Source organism: Pyxicephalus adspersus, chromosome 5 (assembly GCF_032062135.1).
Source record: "Pyxicephalus adspersus chromosome 5, UCB_Pads_2.0, whole genome shotgun sequence".
In the NCBI taxonomy this organism is placed as follows: Eukaryota; Metazoa; Chordata; class Amphibia; order Anura; family Pyxicephalidae; genus Pyxicephalus; species Pyxicephalus adspersus.
The window spans coordinates 63,357,931-63,384,528 of NC_092862.1; the positions used below are offsets into that span (position 1 = coordinate 63,357,931).

General features: G+C 37.3%; 1 protein-coding gene across 3 annotated transcripts in view; it reads right to left on the reverse strand.

The window, feature by feature from the left end:
• The window catches only part of LOC140331039 (enoyl-CoA hydratase EchA19-like), a 34,129-nt gene extending 7,813 nt beyond the window's left edge, over nt 1-26,316 (reverse strand). Inside the window, exons 1-5 of one of the 3 annotated variants that reach the window (XM_072411733.1) lie at nt 26,179-26,316; nt 23,871-24,015; nt 13,440-13,607; nt 5,908-6,005; nt 5,644-5,788 (exon numbers count right to left, since the gene is read on the reverse strand). In XM_072411733.1, coding sequence (XP_072267834.1) covers nt 5,644-5,788; nt 5,908-6,005; nt 13,440-13,607; nt 23,871-24,000 — 541 coding nt within the window. In that variant the 5' untranslated portion in view covers nt 24,001-24,015; nt 26,179-26,316. Of the gene's footprint in view, nt 1-5,643; nt 5,789-5,907; nt 6,006-13,439; nt 13,608-18,830; nt 18,964-20,510; nt 20,610-23,870; nt 24,016-26,178 lie in introns of those variants that run through there. The other 2 variants (XM_072411734.1, XM_072411735.1) reach the window with 2 other exon arrangements.
• Between the last annotated feature and the right edge of the window lie 282 nt (nt 26,317-26,598).

Here is a 26,598-nt window from a genome sequence, read left to right on the forward strand (position 1 = left end):
TGTGTTATTCCAGGCATTGCGCAATTTAATAGCTTCACTACTATATTCTATTTAAAAACTAAAGTGGGTAAATCACATAACACTAATAAAAATATAAAGCAATGCTGTAGACTGTCAGCATTTCATGATCATAATTTCTTTGATGATTTTCCTTTGTTTGCACAGAACCTGTAAATTAACTACAGTTGCGTATGAGGGTTGGATGTTCTTCATCGTACCCACATGTTTCTCCTAGAAAGGGATCGACAAGACAGATTGTGTCTCTGGATTTGGAAAATTTGAAGACAGATGTGTCTACCGCAGTTGTCAAAATAGGCAATACATCAAAAAATGCGGCATTTTGCTTGTGTGGCTTAAAAACAGACCACATAATTGTAAACATAGAGCAACGGGTCTCATAAAAGCAGTTCTCCCTGTTTGCATGTGGTGATTCAAACTCTAATTTTAGCCCTGCAGAGCTGTCAACAAATAATGACTACCATGAACAGCACATTAAATGCGGGGTACCACTAGGAAGGTACACCGCTGCTAATTATTCTTACTACTCATATGGTGAATGTTTGGTAAGAATTAATTTCACCTAAATAGAGGGCATGCATGTTTGTATCACAAAAAACTATTCATTATAACATGAGTTTTGTAAACTTCTCATCTTTAAGGTTAGGCAGTGGCATGTATTTACAGAACTGTGATTAGGAGTAGGTAGTAAGGTCGATGAAAAAGTAAATGCTGCTAATTAGGAAACCACCTAATTTGATGATGAATCTAATGAATCTGTTGCAAGTAAAGTTAAGGCTGGTTAATACTAAACCATCACAACAAACAAGGTATTAGCACGAATTCCCATATTTAGTAATATGTATTGTAATTTTGGAAATTTTGAATGCCGTCAAAATGCAGCAGATATTTATTCAACAGGATATAATGTGGGACTCCAGCAAGAAAAAGGCTACATATACATGTCAGATCTCGCTTGTCTGGAGTGAGAATCTAACACTTGTATGGCGGTTGTTCAACGACATTCATCAATCTGTTGCCGCAGATCCATGAACAGTAATCGGCTGTTTGTACCACGCTTGTTCGTTCATCTGTCACTGGATCGTTTCCAGGGACAAAAAATCTATCATGTGTATAACCTAAGTCTTATAAGAGACACTTGGGTTGATTTACTAGGGCAGTAGAGAGAGTTCACCTATCTTGGTAAATAAGGTTAAGCTGTGTGCACTTCACTTTTTTTTTCTTATTTCTTTTACATATAATTAGGCATTTAAAATGAACACAGTTTCACACTATTTAATAAAAAATGTGAATGTTTACTTTCCCAACTAAGCATTCACAAAATTCAGTAAACAGTATATGTTCCTTTTATGAATCAACCCCAATGTTTTTTTTTATATGCATCTTGAAACTATAACAACTGTTCTTACCATGACCTAGGAAGCAGCTATGTATGTCCAATGTAGGTAGTGATATGTACTGCTTCACAAGCAGATACTGCTATACTTAGTAGATGAGTACTAAGTGTTCTTCCACTTACTGCACTTTATCAGCCTTTTGAGAAGCTGTGAGGTCTGGTCTCCGGATACGGACCACACTTGCACAACATGAACAGATCCCAGAATGGATTTTGTAAGAATACAAATGCAAACACAACTATGGCAGATGGTCAACATCACAGCAATAGTATAAACATAGCAGAGGCCAAACAAGTGAAGAAACTATATCTGAGTCAAAAATGTAAACAAAATGGATATGTACACTCCTTACAGATGTCATTAAGAAATAAAAAATACTTGTCTTTCAAAGCAAGTATTTCCCAAAAGATAGTCATAAAAAGGGTTCTTATTTTTCTTGTTTGGTGCACGGGAACTACATATTTTAGTGACACATAATACAGTCAACTCATTGAGATGCAAGGAAACTCATTTCTTATTATGGTTGACAATGTTAATGGTTAATGTTAACAGTGCCTTGGTTACTGGTACAAGAATAATGCCGTGTCTATTAAATGAAACATCTGTGCACCACAAACAAAAGTAAGTAAATCTAAAAAGTTTGAAGTAAGTTAAAAAAATATCATTCTTCTCCATGATGAAGAAGAGACTATCTTCTTCTATGTTTTAATAAAACAATGAAAGCTAGAAAGAAGCAACATTTATAGTGTAGTGCTGCCATATATTAACTAATGCTTAGGGAAGTAGATCGATGGTACGGGATCCCCTAAAACTTCTCTTACTTCCGTGGATTGTGATTGAATAAAATAAATTTAGAATTGAAAAGCCACACTGAGGTGCCAAAGTCCACATATGGGAATATTCAATTAAATGAAGGCTCTACACACAACCAAGACCTTTTGGATGCAAAGACTTGCCTTTCCTTCTGGGCCTAAAAAATGTTGTTTGTGGACTTATCAGCAAACCATTGGTTTTTATTGGATACATTTATAGCGAGATGCATGCTCATCAGCAGCTAGTTGTACTAGCTGAAAATCCTGAGAAATTTAAAAAGCCAGATAGCAAACAGGCCTAAATAAAAAAATGTTTGCACTGGTCCTCTAAAAACCCACCAGCATTTAGAGTGAGAAGACGGACGTCCAAACTTATTTAAAACACAATTTATTTTAAAGAAAAGGTTGAACCATCAATCTACCACGGATTTCAGTTTTCAGTTGCATCTGCTGTGATGGTTATATTATATAGTGCTGTACCAAAATGTATGCAGCCTTTTGATTCCGAGTATTTATTGTTCCATAAGACCCAGCTAAAAGATCTAAAAGCTGCATTTATTACTCATCAAAGATGCTTCACAAACCTTTAGCTACCAAATGTATGGCAATTTTCAAGCAATTTCATTCATTTACAACTTAGTTTTTGAAAAGAAAAAAAGTTGATTGCTTTGTGCTTTTAATAGAAGCTGATTGTCATAGGCTGCCTTGACCCATTTATTCAGTTTTTCAAAGCTGAAGGTGGTTAGTATTTTCTCAAAACTACTATGTATATAAGAAGCAGAATTACCTAGGATGTAGTTAGCCTATGTTGAGAGGAACTATTAGTAGTTGCTATGGATTTTTTTTACATAACAATTTAGGGAAGTTTAGGGAACCTGAAAGCTTTAAAAAAGAAAAAAAAAAAAAAACATCCTATATCTGTAATACCTGTGCATGACCAGATAACACATATTGGGTATCATCATACATGCTGAAATGATACTTTTTTTAGGCCCATTATATCTCTAAATTAGTGAGCTGTAGAAGTTTTAAAATGGTCACCTATTGAAAATTTTAAGTATTTTAGCTTTTAACTGTTTAATTGGGTAACACAAAACTTTAACCTCCCTAGCGGTTCATTTCTTTCCGGTTTTTATATGTCTAAAAGCGGTACATTGTTTTTCATGAAAATTTATTTTACAGTATAATATAAAAGTACGGCCGGGACGTACACGCGCACCAACATCACCGGGAACTCCCCCCGTGACTCATCGGATGCAGAAGCAGGAAGAAGAAAGAAAGAAGACGGAGATCGCGGCGCGGGACCCCGGCAAGTCAGGTAAGCGCTGAATTTACTAACCTTCCATAGGTGTTCCAACCCCAAGTGTGTCTCGGGGTTACCACTTTTAGCAACTTTCTTCTACCCCGAGTTACCACTAGGGAGGTTAAGGCTTGACAAATTTGATATCCATTTACTAAAAACAGGCTTGTCTTTTAAATTTCACTATTAAATGGGAATTCTATTGTGTGTATTTAAAAAACATTTGATGTGATTTTTTTCAAAAAACATAGGTTTGTATAAAAGGTTTTGTGCAAATACAACATAAAACTTAATTTTTCATGACAAAATGGCTCCGGTAATGAAGTGGTATATATAAACTGTGCAATTTACAATAATGCAGGATACGGGGTAGACATATAATATTGACACATATAATATTGACAGGTTTAAATGCCTTTTTCACTTTCAGTAACTAGTGATTCATTCCGTGCAGAAAGAGGGGAGAAGCTGCTTGAGAATGCCAGTGACATTAGTGAAGTCTACGTTTTGGCTTTTAAATGGTCAGAGCAGCTGTTAATCGTCCAGCATTGGGTGTTTACTGTTGAAGATGATATGAAAGCACATTAAGATTCTTGAATATACCCAGTTAAAAAAAAAACAACAAATGAACACATTAACTTTGAAGAAGAATGAATGGCTGCATACAGATCATATGTGTTTTATCTCTTCCAAAATCTGTGCCTGACAGGTAAAACCTATACCAAGCAACTGTTCTTTACATCACACAATTTGTAGTTTGCTTTCTCAAACTCCATTGTAAGCATTAAGTTAGGGGTATTTTTCCTTCTTTGATCAATAACACATCAAAAATGGAATAGAGCAATATATGTCTAAAAAATGTAGGCATCTTATAAAAATGAGCACCACCACCACTAACTTATATGTTAACAAGCGGCATCGCTAATGGAAGGTATTCAGAAACACCAAGTGGAAAAATGCTAACTCACTAGGCATAAGCAAGGCAAAATCTAGTGGAAAGTTTAATGTTTTCTTATAAAAGATTTGCCAAGCAGATTATAAACAGACTGGAATGTCATATGAACGTTAAAAATAGAACATCATCTGCTGTACAGACAGCGACCACCTAAACTAGCTACACTCATTTTTATTCTTCTCTAAATTCTCCCCTACATCACTGTACATCGGTAAATTGTAAATTCAGATTACCTGTGCTATAATATGTCAGGAAAGTGTATTTTCTTTAAATAAACATATACCATTTATTTAGTAGGATTCTATGATTAGGATGTTTATCAAAGCTTGTTTAAATGTTTAGAATAAAAAAGTATCAAAATGTTTTAGCATCAAAGAGGTAACAGTATTGTCATATCTACATTGAGAAAAAATACAGAAGCTGCCATTGTTGACTTCGTTCAAAAATGCTCTTTATCTGTCAGACTGAAATGCTTGCTCATTACAATCATTTAGCTTAAATGATCATTACTCTTGATTCCTAGATCAAGACAGTGATTAAGAATACATTATAGTCTTTGCATAAGCCAGGAAACCCAAATTTACACTTTTACTTATAGTGCACCTACCCTTATTACTTCCCCACCATTTTCTTTCAGTTTGAAGTCTTTGGCTATCTTCACTGCCCAAGTTGGGATATTATATTTGCCACACATGTGCATCAGAGCTACTTCATTTGGGCACAAAACCATGCTAAGCCTGTCATGGTCGGTGCAGGATCTATGTCACATGAGATTCAATAGTCTTTCCTGCCAGCAAAAAGAAACTGCCTGTCAAGACTTTTTTGCCAAGTGAATTTTACTTACACTGTATACCTGTAATGATACATTTACATTACATTAGATTAATTTATTTCATTGCTCAGGCACTGTCCACTGTATGAGATTAATGTAGCTTCATTCACACATATTTGATGTTCAGGGGAAGAGAGGCAGAAAAAGCAACATTCCTAACTAGTAGCCCAGTAAACAGCCTGGCTGCAAGGGATGTTGTGACATTTAAGCTCATAGAAAACTGGATTTATAGACTGTCTTTCGCATACCTGAAATGTTTACTGGATAGAAGTAGTAGTTCATTTGATTTTCTTCATTACCTTAAGATTTTTTATACTACATAGACTTACCAAAACGTCTACAGAACACTCCAAAGGTTGCACTTTCTTCCGCAACCCGAAGGTCAGCCAGAAGAGACAATTCAAGACCCCCTGCTACAGCATAACCACTCACAGCAGCAATTACTGGTTTAGAAAACTGCATCCTGCTAGGTCCCTGGGAAGAAATAAAGTATCAACACTCAAATGTTCATAGTTAGGCTAAACAATAAAGCAGAAATAAATCCTTTTAATGGACTACTTTGAATTGCCTTATATATAAGTGACCCTACTTACCATGGGTCCAGGTCCCTTGGCAACATCTGGCTCTATCTTCAGAGAGTTAGCATTGTGAGCTATTTCCTTCAGATCAAATCCAGCACAGAAATTTCCACCTGCGTAATATAATGGAGTAACACATTTTAATAATTTATATTATGATAGGTCACATGCTACTTTTAGCATACCATAACCTGCTAGATCCTCACATACCTGTCTCTGACAAAAGCTCTCTCCACTTTTGGAGAGTTTCTTTATGTGACCCTCAGCCATAGTATTAGAGCCTGGGCATGCATATCAAGCTGTGCAAAACTGTATAGATGTGCAATGTTCCAGGGTAGTACTCTTTTGGCACTGAAGCAGGTTGATGGCAGATCTTAACAGAATGATTGGCAACAGATTGTGAAAATATTCCTTGTAATGGCTTTCAGTCAATGTTTTCTGTTCTGCATATTTTTCACACGGCGCTGCTCACTGTAGAATAACTCTTACAGAGAACTGCTTACAGAGCAGGAAAGGATGTATAGGGGACTTCCCTAATAAGATAACAGATTTTTATGGAGTCTAATAGATTTGATATAATTAGCATGATGAACCTATATTGTTAAAAAAAAGAAAGAAATATAGTGAAATCATCCTAAATAACTACTATTTGTCTAATTCCATAAGAGCAGAGTGTCCTTAAAGAAAAGGGGGGGCAAAAGCTATAACCGTTTGCAAGGGCAGGAATTGGAAGTGGCTCTGGTGCATCTTGCGGATCATGATAAAAGGAAATAGACAACTGTAGAACTGAAGTTTAGGATTGTGGTTGGGAGAGAGTCGGAGGTTAGATGTGGTACAATCAGAAAGCCTGCATAGCAACTTGACCAGACACTAGAAGGCTGCATGAGGCCTGCATGGTGGGGGCCGTGGGAGGCCTGTATGCTTGGGGAGCAGTGGTAAAAAGACCCTAGCTCTGGACGACAGGAGTTACTAAGTTCTAGGAGAGCCAAGTCTCCAGATTGTAGCTGGTCATGTGGGCTTAGTGTTGCCCCTTCACCTGGATGAATGTCAATATGCTAGAAGATTTCAAAGCTGAGAAGACAATTTCAGGTCTAAGGTGGAGCCTGAAGCTAGTGCACCATTGCTAAGAATAATGGCTGGGAGATGTAAGAAAAAATGGTGACTAGAGGGATAGCAAAGGATCTAACAATTCACCACAGTATAAGGAAAGTGCTCCAATGGCTATTATTGTGACCTCACAGAATCCCTCTTGCCAGCAGTAAAAATCTTTAAGACATTTTAAACCTTCTAAAATAAAATGTTTTGGTTATAGTTTAGCTTTAAAAAACAAAGCATAGCTAAAGTGTCACTTTAACTTTGGAAGAACAGATAAAGTGCTGGAATTCTTGTAACATTGTATTACGTCACAAAGAACTAATTTGTATTAACACTATTTGATATCCAGATACTTTCAAACAGCTGTTGCAAAGTTCTAAATGAAAACACATTCATATTTTGGCTCTCTGAAAAATGTTTTGTGTTTTAAGAGTGTTCTAATTAATTCCTCACAAGCCTTTTCCAAGAAAGAGCTGTAAAACAGTTGTTATGGTACATATTTTGGGTCAAGGATACCAGCTACACAAGTAAGTTTAGTATACATTTTGATAAGAACAGTCCATTAAGGAAATGTTTAGGAACATTGTTGTATCGAGTGCATCTCTTAGCAGGTGCCCTGAGTAAGAGACATAAGCTGATTCACTTTCAATAGTTGCTTAATTAAGGTCCATGTAATACTAGAAGCAGCTCGAATTCTGACTTCTGTCTGGGGCATGTGGACATTAATGCAGATTAAACTGTTCGGACATAAAAAATTCGGAAGTCAAGTAACAATTTAATTACTGATAAGTGAGGGCCCTTTGGATGCACAAATGGCACAACATGTGCCTCTATAAGGACCACACCAAACCATAAACATGTTGTAATATTATATTGAACCTCCCTACCCTCCCACCCTAAATCTTCCGAAATATATTTCCAATGTCTGCTTGACTAAGGCTGCATGCAAGAGAGGTCCTAAACCCTGACCAATCTGGGATTCTAGTCATGACTTGCCTATCTGCCATACATTACTTCTTGCTCATTAATGTCAGGGGTAACATATTGGCTAAAGTCTGGGATTCCAAGTTGTATGCACCTACAAATGGGTGGTCTCCAAGGACCACAGATTAGGACAAGTGACTGACGCCTCCAGCATTACCTGGACCCACCCAAATAAAGATAAGTATGCCTGGCCCTGCTGAAAGACCACTCAAACATCAAATAGTCAAAATTAAAAGAACTTAAAAATGAGTTCTAAGGTGCTAATTTTTAAGCACAATGACATAATTTATTCAGAATTCCCCTGGCCAATGTCTGCCACAAGGAGCTTAATGGCTGATTTGCATGGGTCACTGCTCTGAGTAATGAGAAAACTTTAATTAACTGAAAAAACATTAAAATAAATGTAAAGCAAAATTGATAATCAGATTATAATTATGATACTTTTCTTTGTGTTAAAGATGTGTGTGACTCTCCGGTGACTCAATGATAATGGAATAGTGTGTATATGTTAAACATAAGACATATAGAGCCTGATTTATGAAAGCTTTCCAAGGCTGGATAGGATACAATTTTATCAGTGAACCTGGGTGATCCAGCAAACCTGGAAAAGATTTCTTCAAAGTAATTTGCTAGAAAATGTTTTGAATCCTGGACCAGATGAATTCCAGGTTTCTTGGATCACCCAGCTTCACTAATAATTTAATTCATCAGGCCCATAGACTGCAACAACAGTACTATGTAAACGTGGATTATTTAATATACTTCTGAATATTGGATCCATCAAACACGGGGTATGCTTTTTAATAAACTGAGTAGAATATTATACCTTTTACAACTAGACTAAGAAGTTGTAATTTGATAGAATGCAAATTAATAAACTCTTTTGCTCACTGAAGCTCCATTGACCTACATAAACCATCATTACATATTCAGTGTTTAAGTTCAACATGAGTATGATGGGAATAGGAAGATGCGTGATAAAAATATATACTAATTCTCAGCTAAGCATCTCAAGATATTAGTTTCTTAGAAAGCGAGGACAAATATTATTTGTCAATGTAATTTAAATTGTAAACCTCATTACCTAACTCAGCCAACCAAAGACTGATACCCAAAAACCAAGTTGACTAACTCTTAAGTCAGTCACTAATTATAAGGAAATTGATTTTTGTAGGTGTCATTTTTAAGGGTCAAAGGTTTTAGGAACTCTGGAGCCACCAACTGGGATCCAATTAGCTGTCCTGTGGAGGTTTTAGGGAGATGGATCCTGGTGCTGGACAGGGCTCAAATGAAATCCTGTTTTATTGAAAAACTATTTAACATACAATTCACTAGGGCAAGTTTACCAAATGTTATTAAAAGACTGAATTCTATAAGGTTAAATCATAAAATGTTCACAAAATGCTTTACTTCACAAAATACTTTATGATGTGAAATTGTCAGATGTCAACAAAATGATTCACACTCTCCAGTGAAATGGCTGTGTGCTAAAACTGAGGGTAGTTACCCTACATAGTGGGTTTTCATCAGAAAATGAGATGAAGAAATTAAACTGATTAACGAAGCTTCTCTAAAAAATAGCTAGTAAAATAGCAACCTAAGGAGAGCGGGTTAAATATGACTTCACCAATGATGTCATTTTGTTTGCACTCACAACAAATCCTTCTAAGCAGGTCTTTCACAAAGTCAGGGCCCAATTATCAAAGATTTCTTTCCACATATGAAAAATGTAGGATGTGAAATAATAAAAACAAAGTTTCTTAGGAAAGTTTAAATTTAATAGCTTCCCAACTCAGCTTTCTGACTTCCTGGTCATGTAACAAAAGGTGCAAGTCATATTTTCTTAGTAAACACTGAAAAAAAGGGGCCTGTATCTCATTTTGAAATAAAGTGAAGGGGAACATGGAAACTTACACTTGGCCCCTCTACTTATACGTCAGAACGACTACTGGAATTAGTGTGCTTAGGGTCGAGTTACAGTGCCTGATGGCAAATCTTCTTTGAGAAAACTAAGCTTACATTTTTGTCTAGCTGATATTTAGAGAACAAAAATGAGCTTCTGTATTTCTCATGTACAGTATGCATATGGATCACATAGGTGCTTTATATGCACCTGTCTTCTAACCGCACCAAATTCTTAAAAGATCCCTAACAGTGCTACTGACTGAAATTTGGCAGTAACTCTAAGAAAAATATTCATAAAGCAGTGAACCTAACATTCACCAAAAAACAACAGAAAAGTTGGATATTTTTTGAGAGCTGTATATCAGTATAGACACCCTGTTTAGCTTATAGTATCTTGTCAAAATATGCTATACACTTTTATTTTAAAAATGAATAACATTTTTATGTTAAGCTAAATTAATCACCTGCCACTGGTACATAATTGCTTGAATATACACATTAAATATCCTTTTGGCTTGTGTCAGGTTTTATCTAATACAGTGAGGGAAAGAAGTATTTGATCCCTTGCTGATTTTGTACGTTTGCCCTCTGACAAAGAAATGACCAGTCTATAATTGTAATTGTAGGTTTATTGTAGGTGTGAGAGACAGAATAACAACAAAAAAACCCTCAAAAACCTGGTGCTTTATGTGCATTGTAATGAGTGAAATAAGTATTTGATCCCCTATCAACCAGCAAGATTTCGGGCTCCCAGGTGTCTTCACTGTATGCAGGCAACAAGCTGAGATTAGGAGCACCCTCTGTAAAGGGAGTGCTCCTAATCCAAGCTTGTTACAGTACCTGTATAAAAGACACACACAGAAGCAATCAATCAGATTTCAAACTAGCCACCATGGCCAAGACCAAAGAGCTGTCCATGGATGTCAGGGACATGACTGTAGACCTACGCAAGGCTGAACTGGGCTACAAGACTATCACCAAGCAGCTTGGTGAGAAGGTGACAACAGTTGGCGCGATAATTCGCAAATGGAAGAAACACAAAATACCTGTCAATCTCCCTCGGTCTGGGGCTCCATGCAAGATCTCCCCCTTCGTGGAGTTACAATGATCATGAGAACGGTGACGAAGCTACCCAGAACTACATCAAGAAAACAATTGGTAACACACTGCGTCGTGAAGGCCTGAAAACTTGCAGAGCCCACAAGGTCCCCCTGCTCAAGATAGCACATGTACAGACGCGTCTGCAGTTTATGAATGTAATGAATGTCTGAATGATCCAGAGGAGAACTGGGGGAAAGTGTTGTAGTTGTGCGAGACCAAAATTGAGCTGTTTGGCATCAACTCGCAGTGTTTCGAGGAGGAGGAATGCTGCCTATGACACCAAGAACACCATCCCCACCGCCAAACATGGAGGTGGACAAAATATGCTTTGGGGGTGTTTTTCTGCAAAGGGACAAGACACCTTCACTGCATCTAAGGAACAATGGACGGGGCCATGTACAGTCAAATCCTGAGTGAGCACCTCCTTCCCCCAGCCAGGGCAATGAAAATGGGTCGTGGATGGGTATTCCAGCATGACAATGACCCAAAACACACGGCCAAGGTAACAAAGGAGTGGCTCAAAAAGAAGCACATGAAGGTCCTGGAGTGGCCTAGCCATAGGGGATCAAATACTTTTTTCACTCATTACAATGCACATCAAGCTCTGACTTTTGAGCACTGGGATTTTGAGGGTTCTTTTGTTGTTATTCTGTCTCTCACACCTACAATAAACCTACAATTACAATTATAGACTGGATTTTTTTTGTCAGAGGGCAAACGTACAAAATCAGCAGGGGATCAAATACTTCTTTCCCTTTCTGTATATACAGTATGTATATATATATATATATATATATATATATATATATATATATATATATATGGCTGATTATTGTCTGTATTGATGACAAACAATGTGTTTTGGCTTTAGATATAGTTTAAACAGATTTATAAAGAAAAAAGTAAAACACAGAAATTGAGAGGTTGTAAACTTTAACTTTAAACAAAAAAAAAAAAAACAATATTTATTGGTAAAGATTATTAAAATTTAATACACATCTAAAACTGCAAGTTATAATTCATACAACAGAAAAGGAACATTATATATTTGTAGGTATTGGAAATTATGATTTATGCATGTGCTGCCACCTGGTGGTTATCACAAACCTTCGCCCCGAAGTTGCAGTACATTAGTTTTGTTTCAAGCATTAAGGCATAAGTCAGTACAAGTGATAAGCGTGTATAAGTGTATAATTCTTTTAATATTTCCAAATAAATCTTTTTGAAATATTAAAGAAATAAAGGGCAATGCCAGTGTCAACATTGCTAACCTGTCTGTTTCCTTTTGAATGCAAGGCCCCCTGTGCTTCAGTTGAACGCAGGAAGAAATGTAGATTTCCTGACAATAACCCATGCCTTTTCCTGTACTACGTCACTTATGATTAATCAATAATGATTAAACATTAAACATTTGTGTGTAAGTTTTAGTAAAAATATTATTAGAACACTAAATTTTATAAAATTAATATATATAATAATCTCCGTTATAAAAATGGAACAAAATCAATAACCTACATTACCAACACAATTCCAAAGGAGAAAATAAATAACAGATAGTTTTAAATAGTTTAGTGGAAACTTTTCATCCCATAGGTTTCAGTGATCTCCTTTCACTGTTAGATATTCACTGGTTGTGATAGCCTAAAGGTGAACTTAAAATGAAAGGTGAACTTTGTGTACAATAAATGCTTTTGCAGCTATATGCTGCGCTATATATTCTGTACATATCCTGTGCAGGGAGCAGAGTTGTGGGATGGACCCAGTGGCCCTGATTTATTAAAGCTCTCCAAGGCTGGGGGGAAAAAGAGGAAAGTGGATCTTCTCTAGTCTTGGGAGAGCTTTAATAAATGAGTATGCCCACCCTCCCGAGGCTGTCTGCTGAAAACTACAGAATGGGGGCAGAAAGAGAACAGAAATCCATCTTAACATGGCAAGCTCGTGTATGGTCACACTAGAACACTTGGATTGTAAATTCTGTTGGGCAGGGTAATCTTCTCATGTGTCATGGTTTGTATCTGTCTGTCATTTGCAACGCCTATTTAATATACAGCGCTGCATGATATGTTGGCACTCTATAAATATTGTTTAATATTAATTATTGCACAAATCTGTAGGAAATTCACAAAGCAAACCAAAATTAGAGTAAGAACACACTTGCCTTCTGTATATATATATACAAAGTGTACGTATACCTAAGTTTGATTTTAAAAGGCTTTTTTTCCCAGACTGTAAGGAAATATGCAGCAGGTGGAGGTGGAAAGCACCCAAAAAGTGCATTTTTAACCAACCACTCAACTACATTTTACCAAGCCGGGGTATATTTCTCATTTTGAAATGAGCAAATTCTACATTTCAAGATCTTGCCATCAAATTGGAATATTTACAGGACTTCTACACCCCCCTTCCAACTTTTTAAAACATTTAGCTCAAACTTCACCTGCAAAATAAATAAACATATTCACCTAATCCATGAAGTACAGCTGCTGTTAAGGATGGGTCCTTCTCAAATTCATTAAACGCTTGGACAAGCTGGGCAGCCGTCTCGGGATTTACAGCATTTCTGGCTTCTGGCCTGTTAATACCAATTGTTAGGATACTACCATGTCTTTCAGTAATGACATTCATGTTTCCTGCAAAAAGAAAAGCACATGTAATGTTCAAATGTACATCATTTTCAGCATGGCTTTGTTAGTAGGAATCACAAAAAATAACAGTGAAATGGAATATCACTAATACAACTGTTCTCAGCATAAATGCACATACGATTTTATGTAAATCTACTTCTAAATAATATTAATATTGTATAAAGTAGATTGCTGTACAATAAACGGGTTCAAAACTCACCTGTCAAAAAGCACCATAAGCAAATATATATGAAAAGTCCCATGACCTAGGACATGTAACACCAAACCATTGAGATGAAGGTCAATGCCTGCTGGCTATTTCATCAAACAATGCAGTGTGACCAAAAGCCAGGTTTAAGAATTGAAGGGTATCTTTAAAGTTGAATGGTAATACTAAATAGTGTTTTAAATAAAGTTTACTTAAAAGCCATTCATTGCCTTAATGATCGGAAAACAGGTCCAAATCAAATCTTTCAAAGGATAGGTTTTACCAACTTACTTCTCTCCTCCTGAGTATCTCTCCTAGTGACCATGGTGGCCAAAGAATATTAGTATCAATGTGTACAGTGTATATATATAATTATATATATATATATATATATATATTGTACAAAGATCAGCAGTGCACTCACATGAGTCTCAGACATATGTCTCCATGACATATGTCTCAGAAATGTCTCCATGCGTTTTCCAGTGATGGTGAACACATACATACATCCAATTTGATAAATATAGATACAATTGGATGTATGTATGTGTGTGTCTATGTATGTATGTTCCAGCATCACTCAAAAACGCATGGAGACATTTCAACCAAACTTGCCATACATATGGCTGATACGCATGTGAGTGCACCAGTCATCTTTGTACTGCGCTGTGCTATATGTCAGAGCTATATTTGGATGTATGTATGTATGTGCGTCACCACTCAGAAACGCATCGACACATTTCAACCAAACTTGCTAGACATATGACTCAGACTCATGTGAGTGCACTGCTGATCTTTGTGCAGCGCTGTGATATATGTCAGAGCAATATTTGCTGATCACGACGAAACGCATGGAGACATTTCAACCAAACTTGCCATGTTCCACCATCACTCAGAAACGCAGTGAGACATTTAAACCAAACTTGCTAGACATGACTCACTCATGTGAGTGCACGGATGACCAGAGGTATATTTGCATGTCTGTCTGTCTGTCTGTCTGTGTGTGTGTGTGTGTGTGTGTGTGTGTGTGTGTGTGTGTGTGTGTGTGTGTATGTATTGCTCAGTAACAGTGTACCTTTTTTACATACTTTTTTTTGGACTCTGGCCTGTAATAATGCCTTCAAGAAAACATAAGGCAGTTGCCGAGTGCAATCAAAGGCAAAAAAATTAAACAACACCCTAGACAAGAAAATCCAGAGGACAGGAATAGAAGACTTGCCACGCTGCGCGAGAGAGCTACTACATCTACAGCTTCAGATACAGTACAACAGCATGAGGCCCGACTACAGGATAACAGAGATAGAGCTACTACATCTAGAGCTTCAGAGACAGTACAACAGCGTGAGACCCAACTACAAGAAATGAGAGAAAGAGCTAATACATATAGAGCTTCAGAGACAGTACAACAGCGTGAGACCCAACTACAAGAAATGAGAGAAAGAGCTAATACATCTAGAGCTTCAGAGACAGTACAACAGTGTGACACCCGAGTACAGGACATGGGAGAAAGAGCAACTACATCTAGAGCTTCAGAGACAGTACAACAGCATGAGGCCCAACTACAGGAAATGAGAGAAAGAGCTATTATATATAGAGCTTCAGAGACAGTACAACAGCGTGAGACCCGAGTACATGAAATGAGAGAAAGAGCCAGACGATCACGGACTGCACAACATTTTAGCTTAGAATTGGAAGGATTCCACTATGATCTACATAAAGACTACTCGCAACATGCACGTGTTCCCATTGGAAAAATGGTTTGTAGTTACTGTCAAGCCAAGAAGTTTAAATCTGAGTCCCCTGGTATTTTCTGCAAAAAAGGGAAAGTCAAACTCTGCCAACTGGAAATCCACCACAAGAACTTTGGAATTACACATCAGCAAATACCTCAGAGGCAAAGCATTTTCTTAATAACATCAGAAAATACAACTCATGTTTCCAAATGGCATCATTTGGCGCCACATCAGTTGTTCAACAGCCTGGATTTCCATCCACATTCACTGTGCAAGGGCAAATTTACCATAAAGCGGGATCATTACTTCCGCTGATAGATCAACCACTAAAATGTTTACAAAACCAACTAATAGAAACTGACCAGAGGTGCACCTACATCTCAGGAACAAATTTCAGATTGTCTTAAAGTTTCAAAGGATGTTTCATGAGCACAATGTTCTTATTAAAACATTTAAAACAGTATTGGAACTTACTGTATGCCATTAATTTAGGTTACATGAAGGTTTTTTAATTGTATTTGAATTTATTTGTATATTGTACTTATACTTTTAAAACCTGTAAAAAAAACAAAACATTTCTTTGATTTAACACTATTGTCTTATTTGATTGCTTTTCCTGAAAAATATAGGATTGCAATAAATAAATACCCTGCCAACGCCAGGTAATCAGCTACTATATGTATGGATACTCTATATATATATATATATATAAAAACACCATATTCCCAAATTCCCCTTACAAATTCCCCTTCTGATCACTCTGTGCTTTTTTTCCACTGTTCGGCAGTTAGGACATGGAACAGCAGGTGGCGCTGTGCCGGTTTCTTTCGCTCTGCTTTACAAACAGGAAAAGACACGATGCTGGCAGAGGAGAGAAGAGAGACGCTGCTGCAGCCAGAAACACACGCAGGATCGCGTATCAGGTGAGTATATTATTTTAATTTTTTTTTTTTTAACACACTAGAGCTCACTAGAACAAGCCTGGTTACATGCACTTCAGCTTCTGACAGGCGAAGTGCATGTAATATCACTCCGCCTGTGACAGGAGCCGGAACTACAAGGAAAGCATCGGCTTGTGCGGCTGTGTGTTAGCCCGCTGTGTGTACGCCCGCTGTCTCCCGCTCGGTGAGTACTGTTTTAATTTATGTTTGCTTTTATTTTTTTTTTTATTTTTCTACTAGGTCTTATTTTCGGGGTAGGTCTTATATTAGGGCAGGTTGGGGGAAAAGTGCTAGGTCTTATTTTCGGGGTAGGTCTTACTTTCGGGGAAACACGGTATATATATATACTGGTTTAATACCTATTTAATGTACAGCGCTACATAATATATTGGCTATAAAATCCCTGTTATTATTCATAATAATAATGCATGATACTGCGGTCTCATAGTAATGGTTTGGTGAGTTCATGATACATCAGGACTTTAGTCCGCAATGCATTCATACAGTTTCTCATATTAGCTTAGGTTCTATAATTCTATGATATGTTGTGCAAAATTAGGTATATGTAGTGAATACTTAAAACCGGAAGAATTCATCCTTTTTCAATTGGAAATATACAGCAGAAAGGAAAGTAGAGTAAAGTAGCAGAAAGGAAATGTGGTTTAACATGCAAGGTGCATTGTGACCTCATGCAGATTTCAGTGGTTCAGGAAAATGGCCAGGTAAGTGGTTTGCACATATTTAAATGATGCCATCTGCTTGTTTTAACAGAGTGATCTTGTTCTTGTCTAGAGCCACTGGACTTCAGATTTAGGTTATGTTGGCTGTGCTGTGGATAACCACAGCTACAAAAATAAAATGATGTGGGTGTTCAGGTAGAGGCATTGCTAAGTTCAGAAGTCAACAAGCGTAATGGTGCAAACAAACATTTTCCTATCCTGGCAAGATGTCACCACACTAGCTGTTTAGCAGGAGTCCCGAATGACTAATTTAGACTTCTTGTTACTTGCACAAAGTAACAGCAAAGTTTATTGTCTATGTGAGAGGTGGAGCAAACAGTCATTTCTAATAAAAGTATGGATAAGTAAAAATTAACATTAAAAATTACTAGTATCTTAAAATCTAATGTACAAACTGTCTACTCTACTCACTTTGGCCACCAGTAACAGTAGCAGTGTAGATTATACAATCCAGGACACAGCTTTATAAGTGTATTCTGAGTTACTAAAGCAATCAATCAATCTGAACTATAGATCCTCCACTTCAGTTGAGATCATGTGATAAAATATGAAGAACTTTGTTGACATGACTGAACTTGATAGGAGATCAGCACAGCAATGTTTTCAGAAAATGTTAATGTTTTAGCCCTTCTCCAGTATCCCAGGACTAGTAATGCAGAATTTAGTTACCATCAAAAGTATAGTTTTGCTCAAGAGAATAATGTGACTACATGACATACCCGGATACAACTTTTATATGTATATGTGTGTATATATATATATATACACATATATATCTCCAGATGGACTTTAAAATTGAATGGAATTCTGTTTATTAGGTACTGGTACCTGCTGGGGAACTCTCCTGTTTGACAATTGGGTAATGCATATATTATCTGGGATTTTACCCAGATAATACTGGGATTTTACCAGACTGGGATTTTACCAGCCTAGGATTCTAATATTCTTCTTGTTATTTAGGTACTTCTTTCTTTTGGCCAGCAACCCATTTCACACAACCAAATCCTGATAGGTTTAAGAATGATAAAAAAAGGATAAAATAGATAACACTCATGCTGCACTGGCTATTAGAGTAATGCCTTAAACTTTAAGTCTAAACATTCAGAGTGGCACCCGGCCTCCAACAGTATTAAACTGTAAAAAAATTATTTTATGAACCAATATGGTCTACTTGGAATGGCTCCAGCTTTCTATCTCTGCCAATGCAATATGAAACAGAATAATTATACATTTTCAAAACAAACTGTGAACCTGAAACCAAGTTAAACATTGTCATTCCCAAATCAATCCATTACAGATGACTCAATGACGCAATTTAAACATCTGCCATGCTGATGACTTAAACGCTGCACACAACAGGGAAAAACACAAACCATACAGCAATCTGTACTTTTTAGACACGGTGTAGGGTTGTCAGTTCAGTGCACTAGAGACAAACAATGCTTAACAGCAAGTAGCCATGTCACATCTTAACTATGCGGTCCCACCCTTTATGCACTCTGTAGAGTTAACTGTAAGTACCTGGCTCTGTTCCATATCAGATACAGGAAAAAAAATCACTATATTAATTTCAACTTGTTTCATTTAGACCGACAACAGGCACTTACGAAAAAGATATTGTATATGGTTTGACTCAAATTGACAGTGAATGACATGGATGATAAAAGCTGAAATATAAAGTCCTCCAGAATGTCAATACAAAGGTTGACCCACAGTTGATGTAACCTTTTCACGGAATACTTATATCAATGGGGCCATGGAGGTCTTTAAGTCCCATACCTGAAAAACATGCATTTCTGCGTATTATCATAATAGACACTTAGGGCTCTATTTATAAAACAGGCAATCTGACATTCACTTAAACATTCCCTGGTAGAAATCAATTTTAAGGTTTTAAAAACAGAGCCTTTAGTAATTTTTATGAAAATGTATCAAGGACAAACTGCTTTAAAAACAAGTAGCAAACACTTTTAATGGAGGAAACATATATACATTCACACATATATTTCAGGGTGCTCCTGCTCATTTAGTTATGTAAAAAAAAAATCCTAAACAAAGGGACAGAGAGAAAAACAAAAGTACATTTTTAGTAGAATAAAGAAGAATAAGAAATTATGACAATGGTTTTATTGCTGTCTTTGCTTTCCTATCATGGTGACATACACAGGGAACCACAGGGACAGGAACTTAAAGATACAACAGGCAACAAACACTGATGTGAATGGGCCCTAAAGTTTAGAGCTGTAGTAGAGCTACATTTTGAGGAAAGTGGAAAATTACCCTAGCACTTACCTTGTCCCTCCTTTCTATTCTCATCAATATGCTAACAACTTTTCTAAAAAAAAAAAACATTTGAAAGCAGCTGGAATAGGTAAAAAATTATTTCTACTGGGAAACTAGACATAAATGAGCTTTCAACCCTGGTACTTTTTCCTGGGTTTAGTGGGTCATGTGTATGGCTTCTGGAATTAGAGAGGTGGAGCACTGGACTCAAAGCTTGCCGACAGCTCCAAATGTGCTAAACAACCATCATAGTGTGGTTGCTCTCTACTGCCCAGTGAAGTCCAGTGGAGTTTTTGGAGACAAACTTGCAAAGAGGAAATGTCAAATAAATAAATAAATAAATAAAATGCCAAACTATAAGGATTGGTTCAGATAACCTCTAATATACTATTTTTATTGTACTAAACCATGCAGCATGGTATTTCCATTCTTTCTCTATATTGATAGAGTCTACCCAGTATCAGTGCACGGTTTCTCCTTGCTGGCCCCTAGCAGGGTTTGAGTCCTATGCAGACTGAAATAGTATTTTCCAGTATCATAGCCAGTTCATATTCAATTCCTGCTAATAAACAAATTTCCCGTAAATATGTGTTTTTTCATCCACTTTGCTTTAGAATAAGGAGCCAATGAGGTTACAGACATGCTCCCATAATACAGCGCTCTACGAAACAAATTTCCTCCCAAAATCCTCTGCAGTCCAGGCTAGTCACAAGGTTGTGAATCACAGCTAACATTACAATTACAACAGTTTGTAATAATGTTCATATTTTACAATTTATATAAGGCAGCTTGCTTACTTTTTTCTTCACTCACACTACAGAGAATCATACAATAACAGAAAAGCAGGCACATGTTTCTCTACCTGTTTTGATGCTCAGAAAAGTTTGTAGTACCTCTACATCTAGGATGCTTTGTAATTCACTCCTGTCTACAATCTTACAACAAATAATATAATGATAGTAAATATTTTTGCAAAAAAAAATGACATTGCATGAAAGATATACCTGACTGCATACTTCACTTCAGAGTTCAGTCTTTGACAAAAGCAAATCCTGTAAACATTAGAAATTCCAAACATGACCAAAGTCTGTCCGATGATCACCTGATAATGATTTGCACTGTCATTCTCAATGCACACTCCTGTATCTTGCTGGCTGCTTACATAGCACAGTGTTTCGGTCCACTGTATTATTATTATTACTATTATCACTATTAAACAGTATTTATACAGCAATAACATATTATGCATCACTGTACATTAAATAGGGACCACTATGGTACTGATAAAACAATTTTAGTACACTTCCTTGAACATTGGTATGTAGGTGCAACATACGTATGCAGACAAATGAGGAGAAAAATCTTCCAGTTTAGGCATACAACACATTTTTACATGTTGTTTTGTGTGTAATCTATGACACGTTACACTTTTTAGATGAGCTCTAAGCAGTGAGCAGCTAACTACATATACTATTACACACCTAGAGAGAAACTAAGCTGACTGTAAGTAAACTTTTTGATTATGTCCCTCCATTTCAGAGATTTACGCATCCCCATCACAGCGCAAAGCCATATAGATGATACCCCCCACAGAAAGGCTATGTTTAGACTGGTAGTGAGGTTGTAAGGTGGTTACTGCTTTCTCACACCTTTGAACCACTTCCTGTGGTGAGGGACTACATGAAGCTTTTTACCCATGACAGCCCATAGAGAATGAATTAAGGTTGCAGTGAGCAGTTTAGTATTGCCAGCTGCCACACTCTGTAAAATCTACAAGCGCTAGTTCATCTACGAACCAATGCAGAGGTACAGGAAGCCAAGTGGCTGGCACCATGCCAGCTGCCAGGAGCCACATGGTAACGCCTGTACCTGCTGCCAGTCCAAACATAACCTTAGGGGAAACTTTGGTGTCTGCCCCCTTCACGCTGACTGGACAGTGGAAAAGCAGCAGAAAACTGATAAAGTAATCATAGAAATTATTTTTTTATCAGCTCATGTTCATTGCCATCACATATATATGCAGCACATGTGCTAGGCTCTTAGACTTATACATAGATACCCTCTACCACTCTATAGGTAATGAAAAAGGCTTATATCAAATGAAAAATGGCTCATATCAAATCAAAGAAAAAACACTAGTTGCAATAAAAACATATGCATTTCATGATTTATTAATACATTTATGGTTGTTTTCATTTGTATCCTAAAATGAGTTCAGCTTTAGAACATTGAGCTGATTTAATTAAATGCAGAATGTAACACTAAACGTATCTAACCAGTGAAATAATTTAGTTGTGAGTATGCATTTTTTTCCTTATTCTTCTGTGTCTCTCAAGGAGATCACTAAGTCAGATGTTTTTATTGTTAGGTTGTAGCCTCTAACCACCAAGCCAGAGCTCTCTCACCATGAGTCCTAAAGTGCACTATGACAAACCTGGCTGCCTAACAGAAAACCATGAACTACAAGGGGCACACTAAAGCTTTAATTTTTGAACTGGTAGAGTTTGAGGGCAGCTCATGACATGTATAAGAAAGCAATATGTAAAGATACTGTAGGTACCTCTCAGGACAGGAACTGTTTCTTTAGGTAGGTTTACTTTTATGTGTATGTGTACTTTTATGTGTGTTTATGTGTGATGTGTACCATACAAACACCCTCATTATTGGGGAAGGATGCGTTTGCATTCATTATTAGTGTGGGGACCCTGAAATGAGACCAGTCTAGATATAGGATCAGGGTTAACCCCTCATATCACTAAATGAATGTGTACAATTGTTGTATTTAAAAAGGTATCATGTGTATCCACTGGCTTCATATGAAGCATTACCTGCAATCACTTTGAAGGCCTAGGGTTAACATCCTTTAGTTTACATCTTAAGAGACCTGATTTATTCAAGTAATGGTCCAACATAATGACAAATTAAACCTTACCTCCGGTCTTACACAATTGCTTACTCTGATTTCATTGCACATATTTGAACTTACAATGTGCATTAGATGCTGCTGCAATTCATAAAAAACCATCTTATTTCCTGGTTAAATATATTTAACACTATATAGCTCTTTCATCCTCACACTTCCTGTCCCTGGCACACCCATTTCATTTATTGAATTGAGTCATGGAGTCCATGATGTCAAAAATAAAGTATTTAATTAAAATCAAAAGTTTTTTTTTTTTTTTTTTTTTTTTAGAAAAGTTGTTAGCATAATGATGAGAATAGAAAAGAGGAACAAGGTAAGAAAATATTTAAGCAAATAAACCCTAGCTTTTGTATCCGTATAATAAATAAAGGATCACATGAAAGTTAATGTCTCCTCTAAACATCATTTAAGGTGTGCAAAGACCCAGGGCTATCCTTCCAGGAAGCCCCACCTTCAGAGGCTTCAGAATAAGCCTCATATCAATGTGAGAACAAAAATAGTCCAAATATAACACCTTTCTATTGTCTGCCAACTACATCACACACCCCTCAATTGCTGATCGGTCTCTCTATGTAGACCTGAAATCATCTTGTCACTCTGGGGAGCTAAACTGGACAGTGTAACCAATAGTTCCGGGTGCTGGAAAACAGAGCAGTTTGCAAACCAAAAAAAGCAGTCCCCTTGTATCATTCATATTTCCTCCTATTTACCGTATTTTTCGCCGTATAAGACGCTCCGGAATATAAGACGCACCCAATTTTAAAGGAGGAAATTCTAGAAAAAAAAGATTCTGAAAGATTATTCCCCTTCTGATCACTCATGTGCCATTCATACCGGTATTCCCCTTCTGAAATTCCCCTTCTGATCACTCTGCCATTCAAATTCCCCTTCTGATCACTCTGCCATTCAAATTCCCCTTCTGATCACTCTGCCATTCAAATTCCCCTTCTGATCACTCTGTGCCATTCAAATTCCCCTTCTGATCACTCTGCCATTCAAATTCCCCTTCTGATCACTCTGTGCCGTTCTTACCCTTTTTTCCACTGTACGGCAGTTAGGACAGGGAACAGCAGGGGGCGCTGTGCCGGCTTCATTCACTGCAGCCAGGAGGAGACACATGCTGCTGCCAGAGAGGAGAGGAGAAACACGCTGCATGCAGCCAGCGAGGAGAAGAGACACAAGCAGGATCGGGTATCGGGTGAGTATCTTATTTTAATTATTTTATAACACATTTGTCGTATAAGACGCACCAACTTTCCCCCCCAGTTTTGGGGAAGAAAAAGTGCGTCTTATACGGCAAAAAATACGGTATATGAATTTGAGGCCACTGGATACCCTAATTTATTCCTTTTATAAGTATAAAGTGCTGTGTTTTTAGAATAACAGAATTATCTAATGTGGCCACATAAAATACAAATAGTAGAGATCATCAGGTACATACCTCTTGGCTGTGACTGGTTACAGCTACTGGAAAACAACCTTTTGTTAACAGACAGTACAGCGGTAAGTGCTTCTGAAGGCAATGTCAAAGATTTCCAGGGCTGTAGTCTGAACACAGAATTTATAAGCATTCCGAAATTAGAGAGCTAAATGGAAAAAATAAATTAACAGAACCATTAACTGGCTTTGTAAGATTTCAGAAGCACTAACTAAACCTAAAACCATTTGAAAGACAAAATGTAAGAACAATGGAGAATGCAATGCTGCATGATGATCATTCTTCAAACACACCCTGCTGGCTCACATTACTTTACAAACAGGCTCCAGATTTACTAATCAGGAAAGATTTGATGCCTACTCGTTGGCTACCCTTTCCTTCACAATGTGTGGAGATCTATAAATGTACTAGCAAGTTATTAACCAAACCACTTCTTGGTTCAGAACTAGCTTGATTCCTCCTAGGCCTTTCTGTTAGACACTGAGGATGTTCCTCACATTCAGCAGGGAGGTTTGATGGCAGCAGAATCTACTTATTGATCAGTAAAATGTCTTCTAAATCCCCCACAACCAAAAGTAGGTGACCAAGTACATTTATTCTAAAAAAAAAAAAAATAAGATTGCCCCCTAGTATGACTGAATTATCCACATTGGAAGATGATTTTGTATGAGTTCTATTTAAAAATCAGTGAATCTGACATTCAATAAAACATTCCCTGCGGATAATCAATTACTGCTATTGAAACACAATAACCTGGAAGATTATCCACCAAGGAATGTTTCAATGAATGCCAAATTCACTGCTTTATAATTAGAGGCATATAGGGGTATGTGCAACTGGGATACAAATTGCTCTTGCATTCATATATATACTTTTCTGAATGTAACATAAGGGAAACTGATGAAGTGCTCACCCTTCACCTCCCAATCTAAAATTAGAAAACACATTTGGGTCTCTATAGGTAGTCCCCGGGTTAAGGACATCCGACATACGGATAACTCCTAGATATTAACAGGGCTTCCCTACTTCTTGGTGTGCAGGATGGAGGCTTGGAGAGGGGCGGTTTGCATGACTTGCAGAAGAAATCTTTTGCTAAACACAGCTGAGGTTGTGGGTGATCTTAAGAGTGGAGCTGATCTGTAACATCTTGTAACTTTTTAATGACCAAGACAAACTCTGCAGCTGTTTTTTTTTGCATATCAAAGCACAGATTGCTCTAGAAGTTAATAAATATCTAGGCTCCATAAAGTTTTTTTTGCTTTGTTTGTGATTAACTCAGTGAGGATTTTATACAGTAAAGCTAGGTACACACTTGTGCACAATTCTGTACATGTTGTAACAATACGATAATTCAAATATAATCCACCAATAGTGTACACACGCTAGATACGATCAAACGATGCAGGAAGTGACATGTAAAGGAGAAAGTGTGCTGCAGAACCATCCACAATCACTGAACGACCGTACACACAATAGATAGTGAACGATCGTCGCTCAATCAGATCCGCTGGGACAGTCGTTCGATTACAGCGACAATCCTCGTTCGTCTGCATTGTTGGTCAGTCGTTGTGAACTTTTTTTGTTAACGACTATTGGACGATCAGTCGTTAGTTGTTCGTTTCCAACAATAAATATTGCCAAGTGTGTACGCAGCTTTACTGATACCACACTGCCTAATAATATGTTTAGACAAACATCTGTCCTAAGTGCATTTATTAAAATAATGTACCTGTTCCAACTTACATACAAATTCAACTTAAGAACAAACCTAGTCCTATCTCGTATGTAACCTGGGGACTACCTGTATTTATAAAACAGGTAATCTGACATTCCCTCAAACATTCCCTGGTGGGAATCTGTTACTGCCATTAATACACATGGCTCTGGATAATAATACCACAAGGTATTACGGAAATATCTGATTCCTACTTTAATTTTAATGTGGAAGTAAGGGTGACCATCACTGAATATGAACTGTAGTGCACAGCATCAGATGATCCTTTTAATGATTTTATTTGAAAAGGCTGATGGAGTAGCACACCTCACTTTTACCCCAGCTTTTTCTGTTTATTGCTTTCACTGAATATGTTTACATGGGCAGAGGGGGTCCTGGGGACACATATTATATTATAATATAACATAAGTACCACTATCATAAATAACATTCACCTTACAGCAAGGTAAGTAATGTTACTATCGGTGGGCTGTAACATTGCTCAGACTTATAAGAAGGGAACAGCCAGTAATGAAATAGTTAAAGAGGAACTATATTAAAAACTAGTCTTTTAATTATTAGTCTATTCTTACTTACTTGCACTAAAATGTCAGTCTTCCCTGGTGGCACTGGCTGAGTCAGCTTGTATCCATGCAATATATAATGATTTGTGCAGTGTTTAGAAGTGGCCAGCTTGTGACTGGCAAGTTCACGTTCTCTTCCTGTCCTGACCTTCTCCTCCCCCCTCCCCCTCCCCCTCTCTCTGTGAGCAGAGCTCACAGGCTGAAACGAGCAGGCAGCAGCTGCAGACAGAGCTGTTGCACTGAGTGACATGAGAATCCCAGGCAAATCTGCATAATTAGGGCAGTGGGAGGGGATTAGAAACACGCCCACCACGGATGGCATTTCCCAGATTGCACCTCTCCGCCTAGGTGATGGAGAGACCTGGGGGCGTGGCCAAAACGCGTTTTTGGTGTTTACTGGTAAAAGCAAGCTGATGATTATAACTTTGGCTTA